This window comes from Falco rusticolus, chromosome 7, assembly GCF_015220075.1.
Source record: "Falco rusticolus isolate bFalRus1 chromosome 7, bFalRus1.pri, whole genome shotgun sequence".
Classification (NCBI taxonomy): domain Eukaryota; kingdom Metazoa; phylum Chordata; class Aves; order Falconiformes; family Falconidae; genus Falco; species Falco rusticolus.
This window is the reverse complement of record NC_051193.1, coordinates 50961405-50981824: the sequence shown is the minus strand read 5'-3', so window position 1 is coordinate 50981824 and position 20420 is coordinate 50961405. Positions and strand designations below refer to the sequence as shown.

Here is a 20420-nt window from a genome sequence, read left to right as displayed (position 1 = left end):
ATGCAATACACTTTAAAGAAAAGGCTATTTAAAAAGGGATGCTAGTTTCTTGCTTATTTGCCAGGCTGATCTTGGCACCTATTCTATGAGATATATGCATTTTATAAATAAATTTTATGTAGAGCACACTGAACATCACTGTTTACCTTCTTTGCCTAGTAATATTAAGGATCAACACTACCAGCCTATCTAGGAGTTGTTATTGGATTTTATCAAGAAATGTTTTCTCACAGGCACTTCCTTGACAACTACCTGATGGATTAAACAATTCTGAAATGTGATCCGAACTTTCCTTTTCCTTCACTGAAGTAAAAGACTTCTCTACTACTTGAGTGTATTTAGAAGGAAGTAAAAGCATGGCGGGGAAGGAGATAGCCCCATACGTTTTCTTTAAAGATCTGCATCTTCCCTGCATGTTGATGGTTTAATTTTGTGGTCGTGCCTCACAGATGGGCTGGTTTACTTAGCATGTGTAGTGTAGGAGCTTTCTTGCAGTATTGAAAAAGAAGAGACAAGGGGGAAAGAAGAGAAATTTACTGCCTCTCCTCCTAGCTCTTATTTTTCTCTGCTTTCGTGCTATAAATTATGTTTACTTAGATCTGTTACAAATACAAAGGTTGTGATGTGCAGTGCCAAATATATGGGCTTGATGGACAGGAAAAGCATCTTCCTATATTTTCCCAGTCTCCCATCTTTTGTATATGCCTTTCAAATGTACAGATGGAGGGAAGAAAAAAAATAATCTATAGTATGAAATCATGGGGAGATGTATCTTGCCCCTGATGTGAGGGACTTTGCAGCCATCCCCACGTACATTAGATGGGAGCATGGTTGCAGCAGCCACTGCTGTTTGAGGTGGGAAGACTACAATGCACTCACTCCTCATTAAATCCACAGCACTTAACTGTTGGAGCTCACAGTGCCTAACCTGAACCATATGAAAAAGGAACATAGTTGAAGGTAATTTTTTAGACTCCCATCTGTTGTCAATGGAGAGAGGAGAAACTCCAAAGCATGCATTCCTCCTGGGTATCTGAGACTCTTAATTTAAGATGAGGAGAATCACCTCCTAAAGATATTTTTCCATTGACTACAGCAGAAGCCAGACAAGTGGCATAGATTAGATAAATTACTTCTGTAAAGCTAAATGTAGTTGAGATTGTTTTCCCAGGTGGCAACTTAAATTTAACCTTAAATTCTTTTGTTTGTTTTAGTAAGAGATGTGAAAATGCATTGTTTTATCAAGATATGAAAAGTGGTGAAGAATTTTCTGTTAAGCTTATGAAAGAAGAAATTATTCAATGACTTTATTCAGCCTTCCAGCTAATTTTTATTTCTCAGTCAGAAACTGTTCTTTACCACAGGGCCATCTGTTTCAAATTCCTTCCTTGCAGTGATGGCTACAGGGATGAAAATGTGGCGAAGTTGTGTAGAGAGCTGATAGAAAACTGGTATTCAAATATATAATGCTATTTCATTAGTAAGGCCGTACACAAAGTTTTCCTGTAACTGTGCTTAGAAATGCCTGACCTTTTAAGGTTGTTTTATAGTAAATATTGTCTTAAGCCCTAGTGCTTCTGATATAATACAAGTTGCATCGGATGAGAATATCAGCATAACTAAAGAGTAGCTCCCAACTAAAGCTCCCCCTCCTCCTTCCAACAATAAGCTGCAGTTGGCCATCCCAGCTCTTTTCTGTCTATAGACAAATAGTGATATACATTAAATACCTGCCAAAACTTATCAATTTAACAGTCTTTTTTTTTTTCAAATGGCAACAGCTTTTCAGGCAAAATCCAGGAAGCCCTCTTTTGAAAGATATCTGTGTTTCTTTAGTTAGTTGTAAGGTCTTAGAGATGTTTCCTGTTAAGTTCCTTCAGAATCTGTTTTCTTCCACAGCCAGGAATTCCAGCAAGAAATTGGACTTAGGTTCTTTTCTGCTAATTCAGCTGCAATCTCTTGTATTACTTTTAAGCTGTCTAATGGCAGTGAACCCATTTGTGAAGGGGGAACGAGGAGACTGTGGTATATTGTATCCTTAGACATTGCATACAAAATTTTTAATTACTACGTGAGATGTTTTTAATGAAACATTGGTGGAATGCCCTTAAGAGCAAACTGGTTTTGCTACTCTACTCACTATTGATAGGAGTAACATCTTGTGCCCAGACTTCTGCTTGAAAAATAGTTAAACAAGATGCATATGTACACATTTGAGACAAATTCTGTCTTTATTGTTTTTCTTCTAGTACCGTGAGTTCACGACACTCTGCCAGCCCGGTCGTTTTCACCAGTGCCAGAAGCTCACCCAAAGAAGAGCTTCATTCTGCTACTTCTCCCCAGCTTGCACCTTCTTTCTCCTCCTCCTCTTCCTCCACTTCTGGTCCTAGGACTTTCTACCCTCGCCAGGGTGCTACTAGCAAGTATCTGATCGGATGGAAAAAGCCAGAAGGGACAATAAACTCAGTGGGGTTTATGGATTCAAGAAAGTAAGACTGTTTTTTGGTTCTCTTGTCTGCTTTAATTGTAAAGAAGTGTTGAGATCTGTGACACTTCTCTGTGTGGAAGAGCTCAAGACTTTAATAGAACACTTAGTCTTCTGTAAAGCTTAATCTCTAATCTAGAGTTCTGCAGTTAATCTTAAATATTTGATAGTTTGCTAATCTCATTCCCTGTTAACTTGTAAAAAAATTTTTTTTTTATCATTTCTAGAGAGCTATGTGGATTTCAGTCCTATTAAAGCTTACCTTTCCTTAGGATTTCTTAAAGGTGACTCAGAGTGCTATTTGAGCAAATATTAAAAATCCTCAACATAGAGCCCGAGTTTTCTTTGAGCCCCTCATCCATGTAGTAGGACTGTGCCTGCTATGCATTAGCTCTGTGGCACTCTGTGGTGCCTTGTTAAGGTTGCTGCCAGTATCCAGTCTAACTGGCTTAAAGCAAGCCAAGATCTCTCTGCATTAACTATATGCAACCATCTCTTTCAGAAATTGGGAAACAACAGTGAAAATATTGTTTCTTTAAGGCTAGTATGACTTGGAAACCGAGTGGTTCAGAAAGCTCATTTCAAAGTAATTTATTCAACCCTTCTTGAGTTTTATATAATATTTTCTATATTGCTGTCAAAAGGAGATGATGAAACTTTGTGATAACTGCATTATAAAAAGCAGTGAAAAGATTAAAGAAACTTGATGACTTGCTGCTTTTGGGCTCATTGAAGACATTTGTAGTTTTTTATTTTGTAGAGAATGCATGTTATTTTAACAGATTGAGTCCCTTATTGTAAAACTGTATTATGATAACTTTTAAGTGTATTGCTACGTGATGTTTTTAAACAAGTTTATTGCTTCAACAGGTATTCATTAAGATGAGGCTGTGCTGTATTACTGAAACTCCTTCCCTCCTCTGTGTCCCCTACCTAGTTTTTTTTTTCTTTGAAAATCTTGAGGTTGCTATAATTTGTTTCATTCATACCTCCTGCCCCAGGGCTTTGAGACCTGAATGTGTCTCTTCCATTTCGTTTAAGACGTCACCAGAGTGATGGCAATGAAATGGCCCACCCTCGGCTGCGTGCTTCAGCAAGAGATCTACGAGCATCACCGAAACGAGCATCCAAGTCCACCGTTGAAGAAGAGCTGAAGAAATTGATAGATCTTGATAGCCCAACACCTGAATCCCAGAAGAATTTTAAGGTATGTTAGAGAGCATGTCATTTGGCTATCTCTTGTCACGGTTAAGTGAAATCTGAGAATACCTGAAGAGTAATGCACAGGTCCTCTTCTGATCTAAGTCATGATTCTGTTGTTACAAAATAGAAATGTGTAAAGTTACACTTCATAAGAATTTGATGATTGAGTGCATTGCTGCCTAGGTGTATCAACTAACAGAGCAAGTGCTTCACAATTCAGAAAAGATGAAGGCCATGAAGCATTTAAGATTTCTGTGTAGAAAAATCTGAGTGCTTTCAAAGCAGTCAAAGCTGAAGCATTCATTCACACAGAGCTTACTCAGTTGGACTTTGTATTGGACTCAAGTTTCTCAGATAGGATCGTTTCTGTTCTCACCCATAACAGGAAAAGAAAGTGCAAGGCATTCTGCAATTCTCATCGTGGACAGAAAGTCATCCATTTGTCACAAACTCATCTATTAGAGAAATACATGTGGGGAACAGTTTCATTACTACAATCACTGCAGTATTATTACAGTTTTATGTGCAAATTTAAAGAGACTAGTATGCCAAACTGAAAAGAACATTTAGGACTGCTAGCTCATGGAAAATCCTGTAGTGTTGCCTTACGCATTTGAATTGTACTTCTCTGCATCACCAGACAGTGACTTATTGACAGTATTGAAACTCCTTGCAAAAAGCCTACTTTTATGCCAGTCTAATCCTGTTACTGCACATGGACCAAGAATGTTCCCTGAACTTAAGTGAATATTTATACAGAATAAATATGCAGAAACATTTCTAGATGTGTTTCAAAATGTGTATAAAAGCACAAAAATGCATATATTTGATTTCTAAAATCCATCATTTTGAAGAGAAAAGTCTTTATTTCTCCAGCCTCAACTGTTAAGTCAGTGTTTAACAGCTCAGGCTCATCACCTAGAGCTCAAATGGTTTCCACAACAACAATGGAGAAGAGAGCGCTGCGACTTCTGTCTTTTGCTTGTAAACCCAAAGTGGCTTATTAAAACTTGTGCGTGCTAAAACTTCCATGCACAGATTATCTCAGATGTTAACTTTGAGGCTGAAGAAAAAAAGCCCTTGTCAATGGCAAGATACATTTTCCTTTGGTTTATGGTAGTTCTGAGAGGCGTGCCACATGGGTGATGTGAGCATCTCCTGTTGCCTGGTTTGAGCAAGGGGATTGTTCTCGTTTTAAGAAATTCCATTCAGTTTAAAGAGGTGACCTGAAGACCATGTTGTGTTCCCAAATTTGTTTTTCCGCTTTGGAGTTAGTGAATCAGTTCTTACCCTGATCTTCTTTTCTTGGTGACTGTAACAAGTATATTAACTCAGGTTATTCTTTTGATAAATCTCAGCAGTTAATAAAATTCTGCCACACCAATAAATTAAATCTTTTCCATTTTAAAAGTAACTGTCATTTCTGCCCACTGCATGATTTATATTTCATCTTACAAAAAATTGCTCTTGCAGCATAACTTTTTTTTTAACTGTCAAGAAAAGAAAAGGAATGACAATGGCCTTCATTAGTTCACTGCACAAAGACCAAAAATCCTCCTCCTTCTTGCCTGTTGGCTGCCAAAGCCTTTGTTTGCTAGTAGAATTTGTTCTAGACTGTGATTTGTCTAGCGTGTCTTTTTATTATCTTCCCAGCCTTATTTATCTTCTTACCTGCTAGTTATGCATTGTATCTTCTCAGTCAAGCCACCCTTCTTTTTCTCTTCCCTCTGCTCTTATCAGAAGACAACTGCTACTTGTATTACCTCTGTTGTAGCTCCATCAGATGTTCATATCTGTGCAACCTTTTAATCTCAACATCTGATATTAAATGGTGGTTCCAGCTCCTAATTCTTTAACACTAAGTGAACTGTACCACCCTTGAGTAAATGCTGCTTGGCTTAGCAGTTTTCTTTTCCTTCGCTACTTCAGGACAAGTACTGGGAGATTTCACTGGATCGTAACGTGAACCTGCTGAGTGAGGTTTTAAATTTCAGAATAAAAAAGCGGCTTGATCCTTAATGCAGCGTAGTGACAACTGTGTGCCAGAAGTTGTCACTTCTGTAGCATTAACTGTATATGCAAGGTGCATACTGTGATGGGCATGTCCTGAGGGAGGCAACGCAGAACAGAAAATTTGACGTAATAGAAAGTTAGCAATGGGATGTGGCTTCTCTTTCCTTCCTTGTCTTTTGATGATAGCAGGTTTTGGCAGTAATTTTAATCGCTTCTGATATTTAATCTTAAAATCAAAACACACAGTAGTTTCTTAATATTAAATTTTGTAACATTTTGGACAACAACAAAAAAATCTGGCAGATTGCCTTCCACTATATACAGTACCAATAGTCCCTCCTCCATGCTCTTCTCCCACCTGGTGGTGTAGGATTTTGGTCACAGGAGTAGAGTACTGTCTGTTTAAACCTCCCTCCCTTTCTGAGAAAAGAGAACTATTTTCATGTGCAAATGAGCAACTCTTTATGATGTTTAATCACTCCTTCCAGAAATCACAGTATCTCCTTTTTTGTTTGAAATTGCTTACAGAGCAAATGAGGGTGGTGAGGTCTTACTTTGTTTGCCATTTCTCCATTAAAGCCTTTGGACGAAATTTAAACCAAACCACAAAGAAATGTTATGTCTTAGAGATAGTTATGTTGCTACAAGTTTCATGAAAATCAGTGTCTCCACTGGTGGGAATGGTTACACCTTTGATAGCAGCTCACTGGCACTAGCCAGGAGTGTGTAACTGCAGGCTAACCACCAGAGCATTGCTTTCTCCTGTGTGGAGCATGGAGGAAGCTGGGATGATGGTGGGGTAAGACTCAAGTTCTCTTACTCATGGGACTATGTAATTAATTTTGATTCAAATCCTTCTGAAGGATCAAAGCAGTGGTGGGCGTTCCCAGTTGTTCAGTAATATGACACTTCTAATTAGTTGGCATTTGCTGATGCTCTGCCTGCAGGAAGGCGGCCCCCTCCCCAGGCACAAGGGAGAACTCTGGTTTATGCAGCAGTCTGTTTCTGTAAACATTCTCTCTGCTACACGTCAGCTCTAAAATCTGCGAGGGCTGCCTGAGATTTCCACTTCAGGAGAAGTTTGAAGGATATCTAAAAGGTAGAATGGGATATAGGCTAAAAAAAAAGACTTAACATGTTATATAGTTACAATCTTCTTCAAAGCAGATTCCTTTAGTTTTTTCCTATCCGCTGTGAAATAATACTGTCTTAAAGTTTTTAAAAAAAATATTTCAACAGAATTCAGAAGTTTCTTTATTGATTTTTTTTTCTCGTTTCTTTTTATATGTGTTTATGAATGTATAGTCACACACTCTGTCCTGTCAGTCTCCCTTTCCCAGCACTCCTACCACAAGGCGTGCCTTGCAAAGGACTTTGTCAGATGAGAGTATATACAGTGGTCAAAGGGACCACTTCTTCGCCTCACGGGCCTCACTCTTGGACCAAGCCATGCCAAACGATGTACTGTTCACCAGCACGTACCCTTCTCTCCCAAAGTCGCTGCCGTTACGGAGACCATCATATACTTTGGGAATGAAATCACTACATGGTAAGTGTATTTCCCTTTTTTCTACTTTCAAAGCAATTGTTTGTGAACGATGTTAAGGGAAAATGTTTGTTACAGCAATCAGTACTTCCATCTTGATTTTGCTAAAATGGGGAGAGCCAAGTCACATGCCTGAAAATATAAAATAGGACAGGAATTTATTTTTTCCTCAATTCAGTGGATGTAAGACTGCATGACTGGTCATGCAGCAACCTTGTGGAGGGAGCACAAAAATCTGCCTCATTGGCTGTAAGTTTTCACCACTTCTCCCAGGAGTCATCTAGACTAATTGGACCAATAGGCAAATAATTTATGCCTGGTTATCCAGCAATGACAACTCCAGGTGTCAGTTCCTTTAGTGTGGGATTATAGGACCAAAATACTATTAGGGAAATAATGATATAAAAGCAGATAAATACTAGTGGACCTTTGGATGTACATCTACATCAGATACAGCTTTTATTACATCAGATTTTTTTTTAATTCAGTTCCCTACCCTATTCATATTACAGGACTTGAGTTAACTTATTTTAGTCACACATCAACAGCTAACGAGACAAAGTTACTTGGTAAACTGCTGCCAAAAATGTACTCTGCTTCCCCCCATTAGTTCACTGAAAAGTCACAGTGGGATTATCTTAGGGGTTGTGTGTTGCTGCATGTGAATGTCTCAGCTGGTGAGAAAGGGAATTTTCACAGGTTCCCACTGTACCTCATAACTAAATGTGTACTAAATGTGTTTTCCAGAAATAGAGGTAGATCTCACAGTGTAGGATTCTGCAATGTTTTCTGAAGAAGTACGTATCTGCTCTGATTTATTCATGTTTTAATATGTTCCAAGAGGAAAATGCAAGGCTATCAATAGGTTCTATTCACTATAGTGGGCCCTAAGCACAGTCTTTATTTAGATACACAGTATACATTTGACAGCAAAGGCTGCTGAAGAAATCTATTTTAAATTCTTTTCATCTGTCTGTGATCACCAGGCAGTTTGCAGTGTTGAACCTGACATTTTCATGAGTTGTTTCTGTATGACATGTTTCTTGTGTAAGAGTTAGGAAGCTGAGCTGTCTTCGCTTTGCTTTGTATATGCACTGAAATAACCTTGCAGACTTGGTTACACTTGTAACTGGCTCGTGGATTTGGCTTCTGAGGACTGGGGGTCAGAAGATTCATGATACTATCTGAGTAGAAGTGGAAAGCGGCACTTGGTCTCTTATCATTTAGATGCCTGTATTTTCTGAAAAGAAAACCACAAAACCTTCTTTCGCTGTCATGTTCTCTTCCACAGCAACCTGATTACTCCTCCTAGCACATAAGAGGACTATTTGAGTGGCACATGAATTGTCACCCACACACTTGCCTTTGCTGAGAGAAGGATTAAGTAGAGCTGAATATTTAATACCACAAGTATTTGTTGGCTTCCAGCTATTCAGAATTTTTTTTTAATTTCAAAGACCTTAATAATGAAGAACAGGCATTCCAGAGCACCTTCATTTGTTTTGAAGAGGGAAAACAGCTGAAAATACTGTTATTTATTCATCTGTCTTAATTAACAACCCAACTCACACTCTTAAAACAGGTATTTTTCAAGTGTTTAGGATTTTTGCCTAATTCTTTGTATCTTTTCACTAATTTTCACTAAGTATTTTCATGTTAAGAACTTCCCAAATAACTGCCCTGTTTTGGGAAGATAGTACAAGAGTCCTCAGTATTAATGTTGATCTGAACTTACATTTATAAAAAGTAAACACACACAGAGACAAAAAAAAATATCAAGATTTTTGAGCAAAGTGAATGCAGTGTAGTTTTTCAGGTCATTGTTTTCCAGGAAGCAATATTATTTAGCTGAAGTTACTCAAAAGTTATTTTAGTTATTGAAGTTACTATCAAAAAAAAAAAAGGCAGGGGGAGAGGGCAAAAATAAGCAACATGAGTGGCTTTTGTCTTCCAATAGCCTTCTATCCTGGCCACCATGCTGTCTTTTTGCTCTCTCTGCTCCAAACAGATTCTTCACTATAACCTCTTCACCCAGTCGATCTCCTCACCCCTACATCTCTGATGCTTCTAGTGCCACTTAAAATTTTTTTAAAACTTCCTTTATGCCCTGACAGAGGGCATGAGGAAGCAAGTCATTGCTGCTTCTGAGCTTACACATGTACTGTCTGATGAGGCATTGCATATTTTTTATTGTCCAGACAGTAAACTGAAATAAAGCAGATAATCATTGGTTCACAGTTTGGTCTTTCTCTAATCAGTGGCAATAATTCCAGTGTTTCACTTTGGTAGGCACCAGTTTGCACAAAATATACAGGGACTTCATATCCTTCTTTCAAGCTTGCCACTGTTTTCTCCGTAGCAGGCCATGTACCAACTTACAGGCAGGTGTGGGTATTTTTCAGTAAAGTTCAAGAGGTTTCTCTAAACTGCTGAGAAATGTGCAATACTTCGGAAGTAATTTTTAAGGGTTTTCTTATTCTGATTCATCTGGGTAGGTCTAAGTCTGCTCCCATTGGTTTACAAGATTGTAAAGAGAGGAGGAAAGGAAGCTCACAATAATATATTTTTACAGGAGGAATTAAGTGCCAGGGAGTGGAGAAACCCCAGCAAACTTCAGAGCCCTCCAAAGTATTTTCAGCTTGTGCAGAGACAGGAATCATTGGGCAAAAGAGTACTGCCCCCAACCTCGGTGCTGGCCGGGGAGGCAGAGATTGGCTTTTGAAGTGCTAAGCTGCAAAAATTCAGGCAGGTTAGAAAGGAGTTGAATGTCCTGGTGAGAAGCAGTCTCAGAAAACTGGCTTGTAACATGCTGTCGACTACGGCGGATCAAACATTCTGCTGAGTTCTGGTTCCAGCAGTGCTGTCCCAGAAAAATGAAAAATAGGGATGCATTAGTATTAAGAAAGGAATTTTGGCGGTTTTTTTTAATGGAGTTTATAATCTGTTCTGCATTTACTCTAGGGGAATTTTCTGCCTCAGACAGTTCCCTCACAGATATCCAGGAGCAAAGACGGCAGCCCATGCCGGACCCTGGTCTTATGCCATTGCCTGATTCTGCCTCTGATCTGGACTGGTCAAACTTGGTAGATGCTGCCAAAGCCTTTGAAGGTAAGTTTTCAGAATATCACACTTAAAAAGCTGGTCTTCAAGCATGCTTCATTAAGGAGGGTTTTGGGGTTTTGTTTTGTTTTTTTAATCTTGACTCTTGCTTTTGTTGTTTTTATGGTTTCTGCTTAGTCGAAGCTTAAGCTCATTTAAAATAGCAACTCAAGTCTTAACAGCCTAAAAATTTGTATGTAGTACTCAGGTACCATTTCTTCATGCTGGAATTCCTCTGTGCTGTGGGTTTGCCAAATCTCTCTGAAACTGGCTACATCTCATTTCACATAGAGCAGTTGCAGGCATCACAGCTACGGTGGAAAAGGAGTCTGGCACAGAAGTGTAAAAGTTAAATAGCAGGGGAAAAGCATATGAGCACACTAATGATTGCTTGCTTACTGCACTAGCAAGAAGTTTATGTAGCACAGCTGAAGTGCGCTGCCAAGGTAATTTGGGAAATATGCTTTGTTGGTATATACTTTTCCATTGCAGTTATTCCCTCTACATACTCTTCAATACATAGACTTGCACATAAGCGTCGTTTCATCCTATGGCACTTTCCATCTCCTTGACACTTAGTAAACTGAAGAGAACTGTAAGCTGTGTAGATGTATTTGAATTTAAAATTAAATACGCTTCAGCCCAAAGGGAGTTTACCTTACAGTTACTGCAACCCGATGGAAAAATCTTCTAGATGCATTAAATAAAAGTGCTTTTTCCTAATCTCTGCATAAATGCTGTCCCACCTTCATGAAAGCGTTTTCACTAATCCTGAATCTTTTAGATACTATTCTGCATGGTTGGAGAAGGCTGTGAAGTAACTTGCTTTCTTGGCTGTTCCCTGGTAGTAGCCATATACATTAAGACAGTGCATGTCTAAGTTCTGGTGTTCAAGATGTATATGTGTGCTCTGCTCTGTTGCCGTAGGAGTTGTAGGATCAGCATGATTCATGTTTCTGCTGCATAGTTTTGGGAAAGAATATTCAAAGTAAGCCTTAGTCCTCAAGAGGAGATGAATTTGTAGTGATGTCTTTGTCACCACCACATAGGGATGAAACCCAGGTTTTAATGCATTTCACTGTGGTTGGCAATTTCTATTTAAAAGATCCCTTTTATTGACTGTGCTCATTAACCTGAATCCCTCACTTTTGTAGGCCACAAACTCGCTTGTGCTTCTCTTTAGAAGTGTGAACAAAGTCAGTGTGGTGAAGATAATAAACTGACAGCTCAGATGAAGAAAAGTTGGGGTAATGTGTTGGCTGGCAGCTTCGTCTCACCACTGTAAAATACAGTGAGATTTGACTTGGAGAGGGAACAGCTGTCTGATGTCAATGTCTCTAGTCTCTGCTAGGTGCCAGTAGGGATTGACAAGTACCAAGCAGCCTAAATTCTGATCTGTGCTTCTGGACACCTCTCTTCTGCATCGTTGATTGGTGTCTTCACCTGCAAGCACCTGAAGTTACAAATACTGATACCTGCAACCAATGAAACAAAAGCTGCCTGGATCCATGAGCTACATCAACCTTCAGTATTTTCATTCAAAGGAAAAAAGGGAAGAGCGGGAAAAATTCTATCCAATACCAAGGCATGTTAATTTTAGCCTTGTTGAAAGCACAGAATAAAAATCTGCCAAGCAGAAAAAGATGATACTGTTCTATTTCCAGTGAGAGGCCAGCAGCTGCTAAGGGAGAGAGATTATTAAACTAAAAAGTGCTTTTGTTACTGTTTGTGCTAGGAAACTCCAGAGGTATGGGCAGTTGGTAGTTTGCAGTCACACCTACATGATAGTGATTTAGAGATGTGTTAAAACATCTGAGCAGTTACAGGACAAAAAGTATAGACGCAGGGCAGGGAGGAAGTTTCACATTTCAATCTGAAGACTTTTTCTAAGGCACAAGAAAAACATCTCAGGTTCTGAAAAATTACATTGGTCATTTTACTATCCAGATGTAAATTGTACACAGTGGGCTTTTCTTTCCTCAGGATAAAGGGATCCTTTGTGGAGTGAAGGAAGCTAAATATAGTTACTGAGTTATTCGGTAGTGTCATGCAGTTGTACCCACAAAGTTCTGCACAGTGCTTGTTCCAGCTTCTTGCCTCTCTTGGAACTGGCCTTAGGTGGACTTTGCAAGTGCCACCAGGGATCTCTGCTTTGCACTCTTCAGCATCTCCCTTCGGGAAAGCTTCATAGCCTGAGGGTGATGCATGATCTGTGTGAGCTTGCAATGCCAGTTTGCTTCTGCCAAGTGGATACTGGTATGTCATATCATCACCTTATCTTGCTTGAGACTGACTTCCTAGATTGTTTTGAGATGCTGCAGTGTAGCTGTTGGGCTATGCATGAACAAATAATCATTGCCGCTGCCGTTGTTTCTCTATGTTTGCCTTCCCAGTTCAGCGAGCTTCATTCTTTGCTGCTGCTGATGAAAATCACAGACCTGTGAGCGCTGCCTCCAGTAGTGATCAGGCTGAGGACCAGCTTACTGCACAGATAAAGCCTTATACAGGGTAAGTAAATACATCAGATATGCAGGCTTCCTCATCTACAAACCGAGGAAAAGAGTAGGAACATCCTTATTTGGAAGCCATCTCCAGGCTTCACGGAAGAACACTTCACGAGTTCTCATGAAGACGGTGGTGGGAGGTGAAAACAGAAGAATCATAAGTCCAGTTGAAGCTTTTTGCAGGTTCTTTGTCTGAGATGTTCATGAACCTGTCCAAAGCAAAGGTAATTCAAGGCACATTTAATGAGTAGAAGTAGAGAGAAGTCAAGTGATGGGAGATAGCCCCAGTTAAATTTGTTCGGTTTATTAATGTACTGCATGTGTTCCATGTACTTTTCATTTGGTTCTTTTTGTTCATTTTGTGAATTCTTAGTGCACCTGAGTGCATACCTACATAAAACCACTTAGTATAGACAACGCTGTTAGCTACCCTATGTGAAGACAGTAAATCATATCAATATCTGCTACTGTTTCCCGCTTTCAACAGTAAAGAATCCCCTCCAACTCTCGCCTCTAAAGTGGACCAACTGGAAGGTTTGCTGAAGATGCTGCAAGAGGATTTAAGGAAGGTAAACATTTCATCTACAGAAAATCTTTAAGACACATGTTTACTGCTGATAGGTGATGCTAATAACTGTGTAATCCTGCTTTGCCATGTCTGAACCTGTGACAGTCTCATTCTTGTATGAGAAAAAGGCATTTCTTTGCTACTTCTCTCAGGCCGTACTTCCAATTATGCAAGGCTAGGATGAAGTGTCTAAATCTGTAGGCGTCTGATTCCTCTGCTTGAATTAGGAGGGTGAATCAGGGTACCCACCTCTAATTCAGGTGACACTACGTAGGGTTTGAAGTTGGCCCATGCAAATATATCCTGTTGATGTTAAAAATTTGACAGTATTATCTAAACATACAATTTCTACTGTGGAAACTTCCTGAATTGTGTTACTGCCGGTTTGGTCCAAGAAGGATCTGCTGTGGTCAGATAAAAGTCTCTTAGCTGGAAAAGCGTTTCCAGGAAGATTTCCTATCCCTTATTTAGTTAACCATCAGCAGTTGTACGTACATGTTGTACATCCAGAACAGGGCATACCCGATTTTATTTTACCACCTGGGGAGCCAGCTTCTGTTAGAATTAGAATTTAATCTAGAGAAATCCTCATGCAAGCAAAAAGTGAGGAATGAAATGGCAAAAATGTTCCTTAGATATAAAACCACATGGTTTATATCTAAACAGAAAGTTTGAATAAGGAATGAGACTTATGCTCTCTTAAGAGATTCTTGCGCCTCTAAATAGGCAGGAAGCATGACCTGAAATTTCCACTAAGATCTTTATTTTTCCTCATGCCTAAGGAAAAAGAGGACAAGGCCAGTCTTCAGGCTGAAGTGCAACATTTGCGGGAAGACAACTTGAGGTTACAGGAGGAATCCCAGAATGCAACCGAGAAACTGAAGAAATTCACCGAATGGGTTTTCAACACAATTGATATGAACTGAGAACAGTGTACGGGGAAGGAAACTATCTGTTACAAATATTATTACTGGGACTTAAGCTTTAATGCCACCTTAATCATGACATGTGAAAGTATAGTCGGAGCACTTCCCTGTCCTTCATCCTCCAATAACCCCTTTTTGCATCTCTGCGCGCACTCAGAACAATTGCAGATCAACAATCAATGTCTGCCTTTTGTAGAAAAAACAAAGTAAATAATTTTAAAAAGGTAAAATAAAAGTTTAACTGCTAAAATGTGAATGTCTATTTTTTGCACATGGTCTCTTTATCTGTTATGTACAAAATGATTTGGAGGCAGGATCAGGCTTGCTGTTCCATCTGCCTCTGTTTCCATTAACTCCTTTCTCTCTGTTTCAGGTAATCTGCTTTTCCTTGCAGCTTTGGCAAATATTATGACATCTAGAAAATTAGAAAGAAATGTTTATTTTACTGCTGTTCTTACATTGTTTTCTGAAGTATGCCACAGACAAGGGGATGTAATGCAATGTTTTAGGTGTCTCCTTAGCAATTTGCGCTTGATTGCTAGTGCTACCTTCCCATACATTACAGAGAACACTTGTCCATAGTGTATGGTACAGTACAACCAGCATCATAACATTTGGAGAGAAACTAGAGATGTGGGCCGTGGGTGAGGCGTATTATCACACATCTATTGCATTAGCATTTCTGGTAGCCTTTGTTTCCTGTGGAAACAATGGCTGCAAGTACTTCTATGAACAGCAAAACTAGGCATGCTGCAGTTCATACCATATCAGGCAGGCTGAGAGATAACTGAGTACGGTTGCTGTACTGCTTAAGTATAGTCCCCTTCCCTTCCAGGGGAATCTGTTGCTTGCATATGTGCAGAAGACTTAGGCTGAAGTTGTAAAGAGATAAAGATTTCTTTCCCCTCAACTGTTTCCATGAAAATCCACGTAAACCATCTCTGTGCACCTGCCCTCCCATTCCATTTCTCTGGACCTCTCAAATCACAACAGATTTGAGAAATATTTATTCAACTTGTTTTATTACCCGAGAGGTCTGATAAATCCTTTGCTATCAAAGACAGAGGAATAGGTAAAGGTGAATTAGAGAAGTGTATTTTTCAAAGCACTGGGACAGGATTGGAGTTCTGAAATCCCCAGTCCCCAGTCATGTCTAGCATGAGATTTCCCAAATTTCCTCATGCCAGGAAAGTTAATTAGTTGTTCTCTGAAGGACCGGCTAACTTGCCACAACATGTTACCTCTCCAGAAAATACCTTTTAGGTGTCAGAATATGACTTTCAAGCGCCGCAGTCTGCACAGGCATTGAACTGTGCAGTGTGCTTGGAAACCTTTTCTACTCCCTTCTGAGGATACAGTTATTGCATTAATAAATATTTCCTTGCATAAAGTGCAGTATATTTGGGGGTTAGTTTCAAGAGCATCCACTCCCTCCCCTTCCCCATTCTCAAATAGACAGATTAAAATCATCAGGCATGGTCTTGTCACAGAAACTTCCATGCTCTTCTCAAATCCCTTTTTCATGCTCTTTAATCTTGCTCCACGCAAGTACGCACTACACTTCAACCTCAAACTTCATTTGTGATGCTAATCCCCATGGAGTTCTTCTCTAATGTTTTGTCATGGAAATGGATCTCTTTGGAACTATTTCTGGAGTGCTTTTGTAAAGGTTTAGAATGTCTTGGGTTTTTTAATGACTTGTATGAAGGAGATTTATATAATGCCTGATGTTATTTGTAAATGGGAAATATTGCTAACATCTCTGAGCATCCTGAAGTCTTGCTTTTATTCTCTTATTTTTAAGTTTGGTTTTTATTTTATTTCAAAAAATATTTTGGGACTTGGGGCAGACTATTTATTAGAGTTTTGCAACAGAGTTCTTGTATGATGCCACTGAAGGCTACTTGTAAAATTCTGACAATAAAACTCATTTTAAAGGCTCTTCTAAACCATTTTCTTCTGATTTTGTTGGGTTTGTTGTTTAAAGCTTTCCAGAATGTCTGTTTCTTCCTGCTTTCTTCTTGTACCACTTTTCTCAGTGCTTCGCAATAGAAGAGTTCCATTCTCTAGCGGATTTCTACTGTTTATCCCTTTGAAGGCCATTTGGTATGTATGCATGCACTTTATTCCTTGCATTTTTACATGTATTTTACTGCACAATGTATTTTCTTCCCCAGTTTATAAGGTTTTGCTACCTTAACAGTGACTCTGAGCTTCATCAGGCTGATACAGTGAAGAAGGGACAGTGGGTTTTTTTTATCTTTATCAGGATTTTAGAATTTACTTGGAAACATTGAAGCTGATTTAGGTCAAACCCATGCTTGCCTGGCATGTTTGCCCAAGCGCATGCACAGCTTTCAGCATCCCAGAGCCAAACCAGTGAGCATGCAACATTAAGTGTAAAGTTTGGTGGAGTGGGGCAGATATATCTTTTGTTTTGTTTCATTTCCCAGATCTCATCCTTTGACTTGGGAGGTGACCTCGGACATGCTGTTTTTTTGAACAGGCTGGGTTTTTGGCCCCTGCACAGCCCCAAAATGTGGAACTTACGTCTGCAGGCAAGAATCTTCCAGGTTCACTGAATGGACCCTTAAAAGGCATGCAAGGAAAGAAAATCAGTCTCTTTCTAGCAGTGAAGGTACCTGACCAAGAGAGCTCTGAAGTAGCAAGAGCAATGAAAATCTGATTGAAAAACAGGGGCTGAATCTTGGAAAGAAAACTAGATACTGCCTTACCATTTGTAATTAGACACTGGTAACTGAGCTGAAGCAGAAAATTTCCTGCAGGTCAAGGAGTTGCTGTGCCCACGTTCGTAATGAATTCATGCCAGAAGTTCCCACATTCCACGGTGCACACTGCAAGGTCAGCCTAGACCAGGGCAAGATCTAACTTGCAGGCATCTCTTGACAGCCCGAGTAGTCACTAGCCTAAGCAGAAGGCAGGTAGCTGTGGGAGGGGTATGGGTAGCAGGGGCTGCCCTCCTATTTCACCCATTTCTCCCAAGGAAGTGTGATGTTTTATATTCCTGGAAACAATTTTATATTCCTTGTCTGTGTCCCAGCGTGACGGTGCTGTTTTCCCTGTGGCGGTGTTTTGGGTAGCCAGATGTGGCTGGTAGGGCAGCAGGAGGCTGCTTGCTCTCGGAGCCCTCAGATCATGGCGGGGGTAACTGTGGAGGGGCTGCAGCTGGCGTGAGGGGTAACGCCATGAGAAGTGAAGAAGGCTGTAGGTAACGTGTCAGAAGGTGTTAGGCTGAGGTGAGAGGCAGCTGTGAGGCACGCGGGAGCTGGGATTGCGAGGGGAGAGGCTGCTGGGAAGGGGACTGGGAGCCTGGTTATGGGGTTTGGGGAGAGATGTGGGGATGAAATGCAATGCATCCAGGTTTTACTCCTTGAAAGTGTGGTTACGGTGACAGCCTGCTGTTTCTGTGGGAAGCTGTGTTCCAGCCTGATGAATGTGTTATCGTGAGAGCGCCTTTTCCTCAGCTTTGCCTTTTGTGGGAAAAGTCTTCATGAACCAGGCAGAGCCTGGGAGGGTGTCTTGTCTGTTTTTAAAACTTTTACATAATCCTTCTCTCATCCTCTAGTGCCTTCTTTTGGGTAGACCGTTAACAAGTGTTCTTCTAAAGCAGCTGGCTGTCCCCTAGCAGACACTCCAGTGAGGTGTTAGTCCTGTATGTGAGCAACTTGCTTTACTGCAAGACAGCACGGGCACAGAGGCAGCTGCTGTTTACCAGCTGGTACGGCACCCAAGATTGGATTCCCTGGAGGAGAGATGACTGTCCCTCCTCCACGGCAGCTGGAGCAGAGACATGGGCTTTGCTGAGGTGGTTCTTAATGGACCAGAGCTGGGCAATGAGATGATGAGGTGTTGTACAGGTGCCTTCACCTCTTCTTGATGTTTGCTGTGGTGAGGAAATCCTTGCTCTGCTGAGGGGAAAAAAAGCTCAGAGAAATATTTACTTCAGAGCTTTGCAATAAGAACCCCTTCCCCTAGCAGAGGTTTCAGCTTCGGCTGGGTACAAGGGGGGTGAGGCTGCAGAGTCTGTGTGAGTCAGACTTGGTGGAAGCCAAGGTCTGGATTTGGAGCCCCGTTTCCCCAAGGTGAGTGGTGCCTGATGGCAGCTCCCTACACCCCTTTTCTGCAACGAAGACTGGCTGCAGCCACTATCCAGGAAAGGCAGATCCTTCCCACTGCGGCAGCCTCGGGGAGTTGCACTCAGCTTTGGGGAGACACAGCTGGCTGCTGGGGGCGGGGGCTTGCGGGGTCTTGCCTCACAGACAAGGTCACAGCAGGCAAGTCCCTCTCTCTGGCTTCTCCTTGGTTTGCATGGACCTGTCTCCCTCCAGAAGGTGATTTCAATGTGTCACAACCAGCTTGTGTTTGTCCCAAATGTTTGGTGTCTGGTTTAAAGTGGGCTGGGCTGTTTGTGGCACAACAAAGCATGGCCAACTTGAGTGGGAGCTCCTACAGGGAGTAAAACTAGCTTGCTGCAGCATGGCCTTCCCAGACTGCAGGGCTGGGGGCTGCAGAATTTCTGGGCTATCACAAGGTTGTTCAGTTTGGAAGGATTCTCAGGAACCCTGCTGTCCAACCTCCAACCAAAGCAGGGTCAGCTCTGAGGTTAGACCAGGTTGCTCAGGACTTTATCCAGTTGGGTCTGGAAAAAAACCCTCCAAGGATAGAGACTGCATGGTCCCTCTGGGCAATGCATGACTGTCCTCATCAGGAAAAGGTTTTATCAGGGTTATTAGTAGAAACGTGTAACCTCAGCAGCAGTTTCAGGCTACGTTTTTGCCTACATTCCTCCAAGAGCTCATGACACGGGAGTCCGTAGCCTCCTTGAAAGCCTGCAAGCTGTCACCCGCCTGGGGCCAGCAGCAGAGCCCCTGTGTTTGCTTTCCCCCTGCTGAGCCTGGCAGGAAGGAGAGCCTGCAGCTTGGTGCAAGCTGAGCTTTGTTTGTTCCACGAACCAGCTTCCTACAGTACAGATCTGGGGGGGGGGCTTTGCCAGAGATTTCTCATTTCTGTACTCGGTACCGCTTATTCACGCTTTAAGCAAAGCCTGGCTTGAGCCCCCCGTTTCTGCTGCGCTCTGTGCTGCCTGCGAGGAGGCGTGTGGTGCCAGGCAGGGAGGCACAGCTGCTGGGCGCACAGCACTCACAGCTGAAGAAGGCCCGTCAGCTTTTGGCATGCAGAGAAGTCAGAGACTGAAACTAGGGTGTATGTGTTCAAGGACTAGGGCTGAGTGTGGTTTCCTAACCTCATGTTGCGATAGTGGCAAATGCCACCAACTAGTGACTAAAAAGAGGTTTCACGCCACAGGGGCAAAGAACAAGGGACTTGTCCTTGTGCTGTTCCTGTTCTTTCCTCTTACTTCCTCCCACTTGCTCCTACGCTTTTCTTCCAGCAGTTTGTTTACTTTGGCTGGTGACTGGTGACTGTTGTTCTGCTGCCCGGGATCTGGTGCGGCAAGGGTGACCGCTGCGAGGATGCTGGCAGCCAAGCTGTGACTGCCTGCGGCAGAGCGGAAAGGCGAGGCTGCTTGGCTGAATAAAAGAGCTTGACTGCTCGCTTGGTTTTGTGAAAGGGGTCGAGGAGCATTTGCATCTTCTTTGCATCTCACCCAAAACTGGGTTTGCTTAGCTGGAGCTGGGAGGCTCAGCGATAAACTCACCTGTGTGGAAGGAACAAGCTCTGTCGTGCCCCAAGAGCTACGTGCCAGAGATAACGCTTGGGATGTGTCTGCCCACACGCAGCAGAAACAACCAGTATGAGCTTGCCTGGCACTCCATCACTCAGGGGTTTCAGCTCAGTCCAGTGCTGCACAGGGGAGCAGCCCAGAGCTCTACCGTGCCAGCTTCTGCTGCAGGCACAGCATGGATGGCAGTTTGGGAAAGTTTCATTCTCTTGTTTCCTCCCTGATCCATCACATTTGATCTGAATTGTGGGATAATGTAAATACACATCTATTTGCTTTTAACGTCCTTTGCAGCACTTTTTCCACCCCACCCCTCTTTAAAAGGTTAGGGTTTTTTTCAAGCTGTGCACAGGCATTTCGCAAATTCTGTTCTTC

At 41.6% G+C, this 20420-nt stretch overlaps 1 protein-coding gene across 10 annotated transcripts in view; it reads left to right on the top strand.

Moving 5' to 3' along the window:
* Positions 1 to 16296, top strand: part of SIPA1L1 (signal induced proliferation associated 1 like 1) — a 220839-nt gene extending 204543 nt beyond the window's left edge. For 9 of the 10 annotated variants that reach the window (XM_037393750.1, XM_037393753.1, XM_037393756.1 and 6 more), the window contains 7 exons: positions 2250 to 2489; positions 3527 to 3692; positions 7007 to 7250; positions 10209 to 10355; positions 12740 to 12854; positions 13338 to 13419; positions 14201 to 16296. In XM_037393750.1, coding sequence (XP_037249647.1) covers positions 2250 to 2489; positions 3527 to 3692; positions 7007 to 7250; positions 10209 to 10355; positions 12740 to 12854; positions 13338 to 13419; positions 14201 to 14344 — 1138 coding nt within the window. In that variant the 3' untranslated portion in view covers positions 14345 to 16296. The remainder of the gene's footprint in view (positions 1 to 2249; positions 2490 to 3526; positions 3693 to 7006; positions 7251 to 10208; positions 10356 to 12739; positions 12855 to 13337; positions 13420 to 14200) is intronic. The other variant, XM_037393759.1, reaches the window with a different exon arrangement.
* Positions 16297 to 20420: the final 4124 nt, after the last annotated feature.